Source organism: Styela clava, chromosome 1, assembly GCF_964204865.1.
Source record: "Styela clava chromosome 1, kaStyClav1.hap1.2, whole genome shotgun sequence".
Lineage (NCBI taxonomy): Eukaryota > Metazoa > Chordata > Ascidiacea > Stolidobranchia > Styelidae > Styela > Styela clava.
In genome coordinates this window covers 9,694,500-9,707,088 of record NC_135250.1, presented here as the reverse complement: position 1 = coordinate 9,707,088, position 12,589 = coordinate 9,694,500, and the positions used below count along the sequence as shown (strand labels likewise).

The 12,589-nt window shown below is 35.4% G+C and overlaps 2 protein-coding genes across 2 annotated transcripts; both read right to left on the bottom strand.

Moving 5' to 3' along the window:
• Positions 1 to 2: 2 nt before the first annotated feature.
• Positions 3 to 2,322, bottom strand: LOC120345345 (U8 snoRNA-decapping enzyme-like). The gene has a single exon (XM_039414765.2). It carries the CDS (start codon positions 2,157 to 2,159, stop codon positions 1,524 to 1,526), a length of 636 nt encoding a protein of 211 aa, XP_039270699.2. The 5' UTR covers positions 2,160 to 2,322; the 3' UTR covers positions 3 to 1,523.
• Positions 2,323 to 8,119: 5,797 nt separating this feature from the next.
• On the bottom strand, positions 8,120 to 11,612 carry LOC120348289 (uncharacterized). The gene is made up of 6 exons (XM_039418410.2): positions 11,243 to 11,612; positions 11,015 to 11,151; positions 10,380 to 10,462; positions 10,245 to 10,301; positions 9,211 to 9,294; positions 8,120 to 8,619 (listed from the first exon to the last, which is right to left on the bottom strand). The coding sequence occupies exons 1-6, from the start codon at positions 11,354 to 11,356 to the stop codon at positions 8,465 to 8,467; spliced, it is 630 nt and encodes a 209-aa protein (XP_039274344.2). The 5' UTR covers positions 11,357 to 11,612; the 3' UTR covers positions 8,120 to 8,464.
• Between the last annotated feature and the right edge of the window lie 977 nt (positions 11,613 to 12,589).

Here is a 12,589-nt window from a genome sequence, read left to right as displayed (position 1 = left end):
AATCTGTGATGAAAGGTCAATTTGCATAAATTATGTATACCCATCTATGTTGTATATGACAATTGGTCACCTCAAATATTGTATATAGAAGTGCAAACTAAAGATCATAAATACTACCAAGGACTGAATTTTAGTTGATCAGGAATAAAATTTTTACCACCGTGTCCATAACTAATTTAATTTATGGGTATTGAGAAAGATTTTGCTATGTCTAACCAAGAGTAATGCCCTAAAAATATACAAAAACCTGGTTAGGAGTCAGGACATATTCGACACCTCAAAACCAAACGTGCTAAGTCCACTTTTCCAAAAAATGACATTTTTCAATTGCTGATTTTCCTGGACTTAGCTCTACATTTTGGTCTATTTGCCTTATCTCTAGGTGCTCTAGATCTCAAGACAGCTATGGACATAACCCTGCTTTTTTTAGGGCATTTGAGAACTAAACAGAGCTGTGTCTACTATAGTGGACTTAACTCTGGATAACTGCATTGTAAGTTGGGGCTAAGTCCGTTTTTTTCCCTCTATAATAACATAATAAAGGGGCCCTTAGTCCAATAAAATTGTTTCTGGTCCAGAAAATTGAGAGCCAAAAAGGGTTAAGTCCAAAAAAAAACCCCCAACACAAATTTTTTTATACCATCCAAATATGGCCTTCATTGTAACTTTGGTGGACCATAAAAACTAGACATCCTCGATGTAAGGTATTAGAGAAATAAAAAAAAGAAACAAAAAACTAGAAAAATGAACTTAGCCCAATTTGGATTTCATGCGTCGAATTATAAGGTAAGTAATAATTTCCTATAAAAATTTTGAAAATTGTAACAGGACTTTATAAACACCTCATATACTATTTAATAATGAATGTCACACACAAAGATAGGCTATAACATGAATTGTAAATTTTTTTTGTTCGATGATACAAATCAAACTGGTTTGTTAACATTTGCGATTTCCTCAAATTTGAAAATAGTTGCTTGATTGTACCAAACTCAGAAATAGACCAAAAAGTGTTTTACAGGAATACAAATAAAAACAACAATTACAATTTTATTACCTAACTCTCTAAAAACAAATTCGTAAATTTTTCAAAAGTTATAGAATAGTAGTATGTAAAGTAATTAATGTAAATAAATAATAATAATGGAAAAAACAATAATGCAGAGAACAAGAAATGAAACTGAAATCTTTAGAATGTCACAAGCAAACAAAATCACCAATACCATATCGGTAAACAAAAAATACAGTGAGTTCTGGATAAACCATATAAAGGTTTAGGAAATAATTACTTCAAGTGCAGAATACTCTATCATAATAAAAACTCATTTATAACTCTAGCTTTCAATTTTCCACAATGAAAATCATATGCGAGATATATTTTATATTTAAAAAAAGAATGAGGTCCGGTCTAAGGTAGCTATGAACTTATCATCAGTGACTGCTTTTTCAAAGCCTTGTTCAATTGTGTGAAATTATACTTGAAATTATGTGAAACTTCATCTAACGTTAGACAAGCTAGAAAACTATTTTACTCTCCCTGACATCTTCCATATTTTCAGCATTTCGTCATGTGAAAAAATATCACATTTTATCATTCCCTCAACGAGTTCTTGCTTTGCATTCCCAACAAAATTATGACGTAAGAAGTTCACAATTGGGGAATTTTTTTGATGATAACCAGCTTTCTCTTGAACAGGAACACGCACAATACCTAGCGTTTCTGTGCCCCAATCACCAGCATCAATACAACGTTTTTCAATATCAAAAAATTCACTTTCAGATACTTGTTTTAAATAGAAGTGATTGACCAATTTTCCTTTTCCTAGGGTCTGAAGATAAGAACGAAAATATTCATTTTCGGTCATAAAAAATCTTAAATCCAAATTGATTTCTTCTCTTAACTCACGATTAAGTCCATCTTCAATGCTTTCTGAGCCTTCTATATTATTAATTAGACCTCCAGGAAATCCAAAAGTACCATCAAATCTCATCGTTATTAGAATGTTATGTTGCATTGGTATGCGTCCAAATAAACTCTTGCTAGAGAAACTGTAAATCATTGCATGAGCTGCATGTTTGCAGTCTCTCATGGATGTAAGAGATTCTTCCTTGCTTATTGCAACAGCATTAGGGTCTTTCCAAAGACATGGCCTATCCATATCACAGTATTGTGATTGAGTTATGGTGACACACAGGCACAACACTCAATTTAGCAATTGAGAATTCAACTCAAAAAGCAGGCTAGTTTAGTTTATTCTTAAATATAAGTACAATAGAGGATTATTATTAACATTGTGCACTTTTTTATATATACTGATATAGGCCTACTTACAGATTTATATTCCTTATTCACCATACAGTACCGTGGGTCTCGTGCATGCATCTAGTCTACATAGATCATAGATGCATACATAGATCCGTAGATGTAAAATCTATGGTCTGACCGTAGTAGTATATATTTACGGTCTGACCGTAGGTAAATAATCTTGGCGAATCAAATAAAATATGACCGTGGTGAACGTTTTCAAGTTCGTCGAACTAAAGAATCTGGCAAAACATCAGCCTCGGAATATTATGTTGTTGTTTTTCATCATCATTATCATTAAAAAATCGCTTTTTTCTTTGAATACTGGGACAATTGCATTGAAATTTTCAGTGGTTGAAGATGGAATTTTCTCCAGAAGGCTATTACTTTTATTTTCCTCCAAACTTCCTGTAAATCCCATGAGATTTAATATTTTATCAAAAAATATCGCTGTATTACCATTTAATCATGGGAACGCGATTTTTAACCCACCAAGCGTTTTGTGAACTACTGCTTCGCTTGCTGTTCATATAATATTTGTAGACTGCAGTATTTACTGTTATGAATGATACCGTAGTAACTCGAATCAGTAGGTATTTCAATTCACTTTGAATCGTCACAGAACCTGGAAAGTGGGTGTACCTATAACAGTGTCCCTTTGCCGATATGGAAGCCCAAACAGTCTCTTAAAAGCGGGGCCTACAGTCACAGTTATAATTAAAGTTTTTTAATATGGGGGCTTTTTTGGAAATAAGTAAACTGTGCCGTACCGTACTGGGTACGGTACGGACAGGGTACAGGGGTACGGATACTCAAGTGCAGTTTTAAGTATTCTGTGGCATCTGCAGCTGCCGCAAAACCATGGCGGTATTTCCATACCATGGCCGCTACGACCAAACTCATGGCAACTGACTTTTTAGCTGCCACAAACCAATGTCGAGCTGCCGTCACCGCGGCAGCAAATTGAAAACCAATGGCAGGTAAAATTTTGCTGCCGTAACCGCGGCAGGTGGGCCGTAAAGACAGGGCCAGTGTTCCCTCTAAGGTGTGCGCGTGTGCGCGCGCACACAGCTTTCAGAGGCTGCGCACACGCATAGATTTACTGCGCAGTGCGCACAGACTTATTTCGATGTAATGTAACAATGTGCTCGGTTGGCAGGTTGAGAAAGTTTGTTGTTGGCCCACTTATTACCCGGTTAGAACGCCAAAATTTTTTCATTGGTTTTTGCACAAATATTAGTCATTTCCAAAAAAGTGCGCACACACCAAAACTTCTGCGCACACATACTACAAAAAATTAGAGGGAACATTGGACAGGGCTGTCTATTATGGTGACAAATATTGTGTAAGTTGGAACGTTTTTCTTATGGATACAGTTTTGATTGATTTGGGGTTAGGGTTAGGGTTTAAGTAGATATAATTCCACATGATCAATTAAAATCTGGTACATTAATTTGTGAATATACCGTTAATACTGATTACTGAATACTGAATAGCGCTATAAAACCATGGCAAGAGCTGCCGCGGTTCGTTCGTGGCAGGAGCTGCCATGAAGTGGTAAGAACTGCGCCTCCGGATACTAGCAGTTGGTTTCAATGTTCAGCTTCGTGTAGGATATCTTTGGTTTTCGGTGAAGTGATGATGAATTATCCTACGGCTCCATTTATTTGAGCATAGCTCTCTTGTTTTAATAATGATGGTTTTGATAATTTAAACCAGTTTGTGAGAGCCAACTCTTCGAAACACTATCATAATAAGCCTCGTCACAATGGCTTAAGTTAAAAACTATAATTTTTATCCAAAAGATTTAACCATGTGCGATTCAAAGAGACTGGAAGGCGAAAGCCAATAAACAATCGATTCGCGACCTCCAATACTCCTAAATGCAGCCGACTACAGACTATTACTATTTTCAGATTCTTTCAGATGTGTATACTCCACTATAAAAGCGATATTTGTCTAAAGAATTAGACATCAACAAAATTGTGTTGCTCTATTTTCGCTGCTCGTTTGCGAGTATTATTAGACACGAAGTGGACATAACGATCGTTTCAATATTATTGGACACGTTTAGTGGCCATAACGATCGTTTCAATATTATGTTGTTGTTCTTGTTCTTTGACACATTTTTAAAAATCGCTTTTCTCTTCGAATACTGGACCAATTGCTTTGAAATTTTCAGTGGTTAAAGATTAATTTCTTCGCTAGAAGGCTATTACTTTTATTTATTTCAAAATTTTGCGTGAATTCTATGAAATTTGATATTTCGTCTAAAATTTTGCTGTATTATTTTTTATTCATGGGAACACGGATTTTAGTCAGTGTCATGACTGGCTGTACGTTTTGATTCTGCAAAATTCTTGCTACTGGAAATTCAGAACTTTTTTGAGGGTACCGGTAGCGTCAAAGGTACCGGTAAAGACTGATTCGCTCTGGTCTAACGTGTCCATATATTTGTGCGTAGATCTCTTGCTTGTGTTGTTGTTGTTGTTCTTTGACACGTTTTTTAAAAGTCGCTTTTCTCTTCGAATACTGGACCAATTGCTTTGAAATTTTCAGTGGTTAAAGATAAAAATTTTCTCCAGAAGGCTATTACTTTTTTTTTTTGCTATGACGTCATCAAAATTATGTGACTCTACGTGTCCATATATTTGAGCATAGCTCTCTTGTGTTGTTGTTGTTCTTTGACACGTTTTTAAAAAGTCGCTTTTCTCTTCGAATACTGGACCAATTGCTTTGAAATTTTCAGTGGTTAAAGATTAATTTTTTCGCTAGAAGGCTATTACTTTTATTTATTTCAAAATTTTGCGTGAATTCTATGAAATTTGATATTTCGTCTAAAATTTTGCTGTATTATTTTTTATCCATGGGAACACGGATTTTAGTCAGTGTCATGACTGGCTGTACGTTTTGATTCTGCAAAATTCTTGCTACTGGAAATTCAGAACTTTTTTGAGGGTACCGGTAGCGTCAAAGGTACCGGTAAGGACTGATTCGCTCTGGTCTAACGTGTCCATATATTTGTGCGTAGCTCTCTTGTATTTATAAATGCTTATATATAAAATACATACCGTGTTTTCCCGAAAATAAGATAGTGTCTTATTTAAATTTTTTTTTCAAAAAATAACACTAGGGCCCTTTTTTCGGGGGATGTCTTATAATTTCATTTAATAAAAACTAAATTAGAAAGTACAGAAATAGTAGATTTTAGAATATAAAAAATATTAAGACCAATATCCATTTAGTTAATTGACACGTTTTCCTCTCTCACACGTTTTAGAATATAAAAAATATTAAGACCAATATCCATTTAGTTAATTGACACGTTTTCCTCTCTCACACGTTTTAGAATATTCATTTCAAACGTATGAGAGAGATTTCTTGCTATCGACCAGGTAAAAAAATAGGTCTTATTTTCAGATGAGGGCTTATAATAAAATCATTCTTAAAATTCCGGCTAGGTCTTATTTTTTGAGGGTAGGTCTTATTTTCGGGGAAACACGGTATGTATAAATGTGGTATATATCAGATATTGGGTGCTCTCGAAGTATTCGTACCAAGATAGCGCACAATCTGAACAAAGTATGTGTACCAGGTTAGGGTTGTTCAGGGTGTGCGTCATCTTGGTACAAAAACTTCCGGAGCGCCAGATACTATATGCCAAAACAAGAAGTGACTTTGAAATGCGGTTAACCATTACGGGTTTATCAACCACAGTTAAACTGCTCTAAACTATTACAAATTACTTGTTATGATAAAACTTCCAAATAGAATCCCCCTTATAAAAGCATGTATCGTATTATTCAAATATTGAGTTAACAGCACACACGTGAAATCCTCAAATTTTAAACATTTTTTTGTATTTTTCATGAATTTGTTTTTGAATGACTTTCTTCATAACAATATATTTTCATTTATCATTCATGTTCAGACGTTGACGAATTTTACAACTTGACATTTTGTCAAATGACTGATTAAAACTATAAATATGTAAATCCTATCCTATATTATTTCGTTCCAGCGCTCAACTACAGGCAAGGCAATTTACTGTTTTACGGATATGGGATGGGCTATACTAAAGTGGGGCAAAGAGAGCAATGGTTTTGCAAACACTCCTGCCAACGCAATAAATTGATCAGTTTTCTATTATATGATTATTCTCAACGGACTTCTCAAATAATCACTTTTATACTGTACAATTTCTTCAAACATGTTTAGTTTATTACAAATTTATCTCACCAGCGTTTAGGCTATATTATAGGGATACCAATTGTAAATTATTGAAGTAGACTAGACTTGCTGGTTTTAAAAATGCGACAATGACAAGTTTCCGATCAGAATATAATTTAATAATTTATTGGACACGTAGTGGACCTATGAATCGTTTCAATAATTTGTTGTTATTCTTGTTCTTTGACACGTTTCTAGACACCTAGTGGAAAACCTAAAAAGTCGCTTTTATCTTTGAAAACTGGACCAATTGCTCTGAAATTTTCAGTGGTTACAGATAAAAATTTTCTGCAGAAGGCTATTAGGCTACTTTTATTTATTTCAAATATTTCTGTTAGCTCTGTGAGATTTGTTCTTGTTTGCTAGGACGTCACCGGAAGTTCTGCGGACGCATATGCTGGCACTCCTCTTCATGTTCTTTTGATCACGTGCCATCGAACGTCGGTGGTTCGTAACGGAATCCTTGCTTTGCTAAGATTTGGCGAATGGAATGGTGAATGGCGAATAGTGCCGTACTTGGTGTTATATTACAGTAGTGACTCAGATCGTTGGTGTTACCACATTTGTGAGTCCGACCATCTTGCAACTTCAATTCACGCTGTCACACGACAGGAACTTCTAAAAATAAGACAGTCCCGGTACCGTAACACAGCGCGGTGAGTCGGTGACACTGAACTAACTCGTAGCTGTCTGGTAAAAGCGGGGCTTGTTTTTTAAATTTTGTTCCAATAATGGAGAATAGAATGAAACGGATTACTTAGTATTTCAATTCATGTTGCAATTGAATGGAGGAGAATAGATCATTGCCACGGGCCCACGGGACATGTGAAATGGGAGGCAGACAGCTCGACTACACAAGGACAACTCACCAGAGACAACTCGACTACAGATAGGCCTGGTGAGTTGTCCGTGTTGTCGAATTGTCCATCAGCCCTAAACGGCTATGACAGTCACTGTACCGAAAGTTTTACCCCGATTCAGGTGGTGTTAAATTGACGCATGTTATTTAGTAACGTTTTTATGTGAAATGTTTGACTGTGGTACCTGATACGGTACATAATTGACTCAGAGCACGAGATATTTCAATTGATGTTTCAATATAATCAAGAAGAATGGATCATTGTCACAGGACTTAAAATATCTATGACAGTCCCTGTACCGTCACGGTACCCCTATACAGGTACTGGTAAGTCACCACATATGATTTTTGGGGAATTGTCTGCGTGTCCATATATTTGAGCATTGCTCTCTTATGTTATATCTAATTACCTGACTAATCTAATTACCTAGGCTTCACAAATTTTACCAAAATAATCATTTTCATTGAAATTTTATATAAATTAATTGTAGCCTACAGGCTGCCTATAAAGTCTTTTTACAATTAAAAAATATATATCACGAATTAAAAGGATGGGATAAGATTTATGCGAAGCAGTGTTTATCGTAGTTTTATTACGCCATTTGCAATATTAGTTGCACCCACCCTGCCCATACTTTACTTACATTACTACCATGCACAGTGCAGCATATCCTCATCTATGGTAATAATGGCATTAAAGAGTTCCCTTCCATTTGTCAGTTTGTTATAAAATGTTCATTACGTTACGTTCATTACAATCCATCGGTCTGGATAAGTTCAATCCAGTAAAGTTTAGGATAAGAGAAGGATAAGTTTTAAACTACCCAGGAATATTGCAGAATGGTTCAAAATCGGAACAATCGACCTTTACTAGCGCACTGAATGGCGCTGATTTGTGTACTGTCTACAACACTCTACAGTCTATGAGTTCTCATCGAAACCTTTCTTCCTGCATCTGCCATTTGCTCCATACAAAAAGTTGTAACGGATATGCAATGAAGAAATATGATTTTATGTATATTATAGCATACCATCATTGACTCAACAGCAATCGATTTTTCACAAAATACTTATGCTTCTGGGTAGGGTATATCAAGTTTTGTGCAACCAGAAAGATGTAGTTGGACTTGACTCCATCCAACTTCTATCAGCGCATTGCGAATTTGAAAAACATTTTCAGGGCTTGGATGATTGGTTCGTGTGAAGCCAGCAGCGAAACGTTCACCTAAGAATACATAAATACTGATCGTGTCTCAAAATCAATTTTTGAAATGACGAACATCGCACCATACTTACTGCAGGGCATTTCAGAATAAATGATGGTTTCAAAATATATGGTTCGAATCGACTCGCAAACATTTAAGACCTTTTTCATTGTAATGGGTTCAAATAGATTACTGAAAACATAGAATTCATTACTCAGTTCACTAAGCTGTCACGTACATTAAGCACTTGTTTCATCAATAACTGATTGAAAGAAAAGAGTCATATATATGACGAAATTACATTTAAAAAATATGGGTCCACTATGAAATATGAGTGATTCATCTTGAAACAAGATGGCGGCGATTCAAATTTTTGTCTGAATTCATTCAACTAATTAACTATTCGATTCATGTCAAATATTTGATTCGAAATCCCCAGCAATACGCTTTGATAATTGGACATCGTAGTACCTAGCTTTCTTGATGATATATATTAGTCTTCTCTTATCCCTTTCTATATATATGTATTGCATTTTCGGGGCATTATGTGCGCATTTATTTGTACAAAAATTCCGGCTTTTGCAACATCATAGTTTAGTGTTTTTACTAACCATTAGGGCCACACTGCATCCAGATGATGTAATTTTCGTAGTCTGTCAGTTGACTAGCTTCGGTCGAGAAAAATCCGTCAATGTCTAAAAATGAGACAGATTGAAAAAAATATGGTCACAATAGCCAATTTGAATTGCTTCCTCTGTTGAGCACTGGACTGGTTGGACTGCAATATAGACAGCGGATTTGGCTTTTGGGAAAAATACATAAGTTGTGTGCTGCCTTTCTAGTGCAGTAATGGTTTGTATCGAACTCGTTTTTATCAATGAAATAGGTTTTTTAATGTATTCCGAAGTAGAAATGTGTCATCATCTATGTTTCGAAATGCAGAAAACGAAAAGGTCGCCGAGTAATGACCATAAGTAGGATACAATATAAAAGAAAAATTAAAGACGAAGTTGTGTAGTAACTGCTGGGTTTCAGTTATCATTAGTTGCTAGTTTCAGCAAGGCGTAATTCGTGTTTTGAAGTGGTCTCGCGAGACAGCATATTACTAAGCAGAAAGTCAACAGACGCGGGGGTCAAGATGTGCCATATCTATACCACTTTTTTGTGACTTCCAGAAACCAGCCATCTTCTTGCCTGGTCGATCGTGAAGCTTGCAAAGTCAACAAAGTTTGAAGATCAGATTTTACAGGCATAGTTTAAGCGCTATGATAGGGAAGGAGTAGCCTCAGCATCTATAACTTCACTATCACAGAGTGATAATAAACGGATCTCATCATAAATCTCAAAAAAGCTGAGGCTTTATTTCGGAATTCGATTATAATTGTAGATACGCCAAGAGCGAAGTCTGTAGTAGTCTTAGAGAAAGTAACTGTGGTAACATGTTCAAGAGAACTGGGACTGGGAATAAATAAAATCTTCATTTAGAAAACAGCCGTTTCGTGAGTGTTAAACCGGATGTCGACCAATCACCTAAGACTCTGTTGGATCCATGCATTTATATTTTCGAGCCGTAAGATTCGTTAATCCTACTTTTTAATATGAATATTATATATAACTATGCCAATCAAATTTATTACCAACTTACTCTTAACTCCTTCATCGCTAACACCGAGATTTTTTTCCAAATCGACGAAGATATATTCTTAAAAAAATATTTTTCAATTTTATTCATTCGACACCCGATTCGGACAGAAGTGCAATGAAATTTCAACAAAAATACCATATTTTTTGTCCATTCGATGTATCGACGTATTGTTTTTATACCACAGATGCATAGGTAAATCTTCAAATACAATGTTGCCACTGCAAAATCAATATGGAAAATATATTACATACCGTGTACTGATAATGTGTTTATGCAAAGATTTATTCTATATGATAAATAATTTCAGGTGTTTCTAGCCTAAATGATAACAATATATTTGAAACTTGTTGTTACGGGTGGGATCTGGTTTATAGTGAAAGAATGGCACTACCTCCATATCCATGTATTTACTATTATTACTTATCGATCTCGATCGGTAAGTATGTTGATAGGTATTTGTCTGTTTGTTTGTTTGTCTGTTAGACACTTTCGTATGTTACGCGCTATCTCACGAAAGCGAGGTTGAATCTGCTTCAAATTTTGCATGTGCATTCATCATATCTCGGACCAGTATAATTACCGAGTTAATAATTAATTAGTGATGGGGCACGCAGTGTCGCTATTGAGTCAGTGCGAAGGAATCGAAACCTCAGATCGATAAGTCAGCGGTCTCCGATCGCTATCTAGTTTCATCGTTACATCAATTATGATACTCAAAATATCTTATTATATTAAAACACGGTTTTGAAGAATTTTATGAATAGTCTTACTTTGATGATGGATGAATGATTAATCCTCTTGCGTATGAATCTTTTTGTGTTTCCCTGACGTCTTTGATGGCAAAACATAGTACACTTTTCCCAAGTGGTACTGTGGGTCTAAGGACTTGATACCAGGTTCCAGTTAGCTAAACAAAAGTAACATTTCATTGCAAACTTTGGTATTGATATTATATTTGGAGGTATGACTAATTATCAATAGTATTCATTATTACTTACCATGTTTGAGTCGAACTGCTCTAAAGATGGCAACCGGCATTGTTCATTTGATGTTGGTTTGCCTGAGCAGAGTGTGATTAGGCACAATGCAATAAAAATCGCTCGGAGGTCCATTCTGTTTCTTGCCGAATTAAAGATGGTCCCAATTGTAATGCACCTTACAATATATTGAGAGTTGATGTTTAGTGTAAACAATACGTCCTATATCGTCTGCCGACATGGCCAAAGAAGGATCGTGCTTACGCTGATATTTTAAATACAGAACTTTGGGCCATACAAGAAGAGAATCCCATTTGTGTATTCATCCGCTTGCAAAATCATTAAGAATATAAACGATGAGATGTAATTATAGTCTTTAAAAAGTCCACGAATTTAATTTCATTCCTCTTTAGGTAATTTTCACTGGAAAATATGATTTTTTTTTTGAAAATCTACTGTACGCAGAAAACGTTCTATTGATTGTGTAGCCTTGGCTGTATACACTTTGACGTAACGCACGACGCTTTACACTTTTATAGTGTCTCGCCCAATCATCACTTACTTACTTCACTTCATGGAGAATCACTTCACTTTCCATACACGATCTTGTTTATTTTTCATTTATTAATTAAATTCAAATGTTACTAAATTGATTTTTTTGATTTCATTCAAATACTGTTTGTAAAGCGTCGTATAATAACGACTGTAATCTGGTGCCTTCAGTTAGAGTTTTTTGGTGATTGCGACCGCATACATTCGTGTGTATGAGATTGTAAATTGGGGAGAATAACTTTCACTTATCATAGTGTGGCGGGACTTTAATTTTGTTTTGTTTGTTTTATTTACTTAGAGCCTTAGGTGGTGCAAGGACCATAGTTTTGACTGAAATATTTCCCAATGGGCGAATTTAACTGTTCTTGGCTGACTCCCTGCTCTTTTATCCACGTGACCACATGGTTCTTTTCTTCTTATGTGATTACAATAAAGTTGGAAGCGTTTTCCGCACTTCGCACATGTCTGCTTGATTTACAAACTTGTCGAAAATATTTTTGTCATAAAACCGCACCGTTGCAATGGCTTCCTTATTTTTCACTCGAGTAAATTCAAAAAACATAAAAGCAAAAAATCAGTCAGGACTCAATTGAGAATGGAGACTGCCAAAATACCGTATATGCCTACAGATTTACTGCCTGACTTGAGCACGCAATAAAATACATTTTATGTAAACAAATAACAGTCTGAGTTACTCTCAGAGTACAGAGAAATAAACGACTTTTTTTACTGCGCTAATGTTTACGGTAAGCTAAACGCTCAATTACGTAGACTGAGTGACAGCTAGCTTTATAAACAAGCTTTGCATGAATATAA

Excerpts from the sequence above, each read along its gene's own strand:
- LOC120345345 (XM_039414765.2), bottom strand. The coding sequence starts at position 2,159 with ATGGATAGGCCATGTCTTTGGAAAGACCCTAATGCTGTTGCAATAAGC.
- LOC120348289 (XM_039418410.2), bottom strand. The coding sequence starts at position 11,356 with ATGGACCTCCGAGCGATTTTTATTGCATTGTGCCTAATCACACTCTGC. Across the intron at positions 10,463-11,014 it reads ATCATTCATCCATCATCAAA|TGGCAACATTGTATTTGAAG; the intron begins GTAAGACTATTC and ends TTGATTTTGCAG. Across the intron at positions 8,620-9,210 it reads GATGCAGTGTGGCCCTAATG|GTGAACGTTTCGCTGCTGGC; the intron begins GTTAGTAAAAAC and ends ATGTATTCTTAG.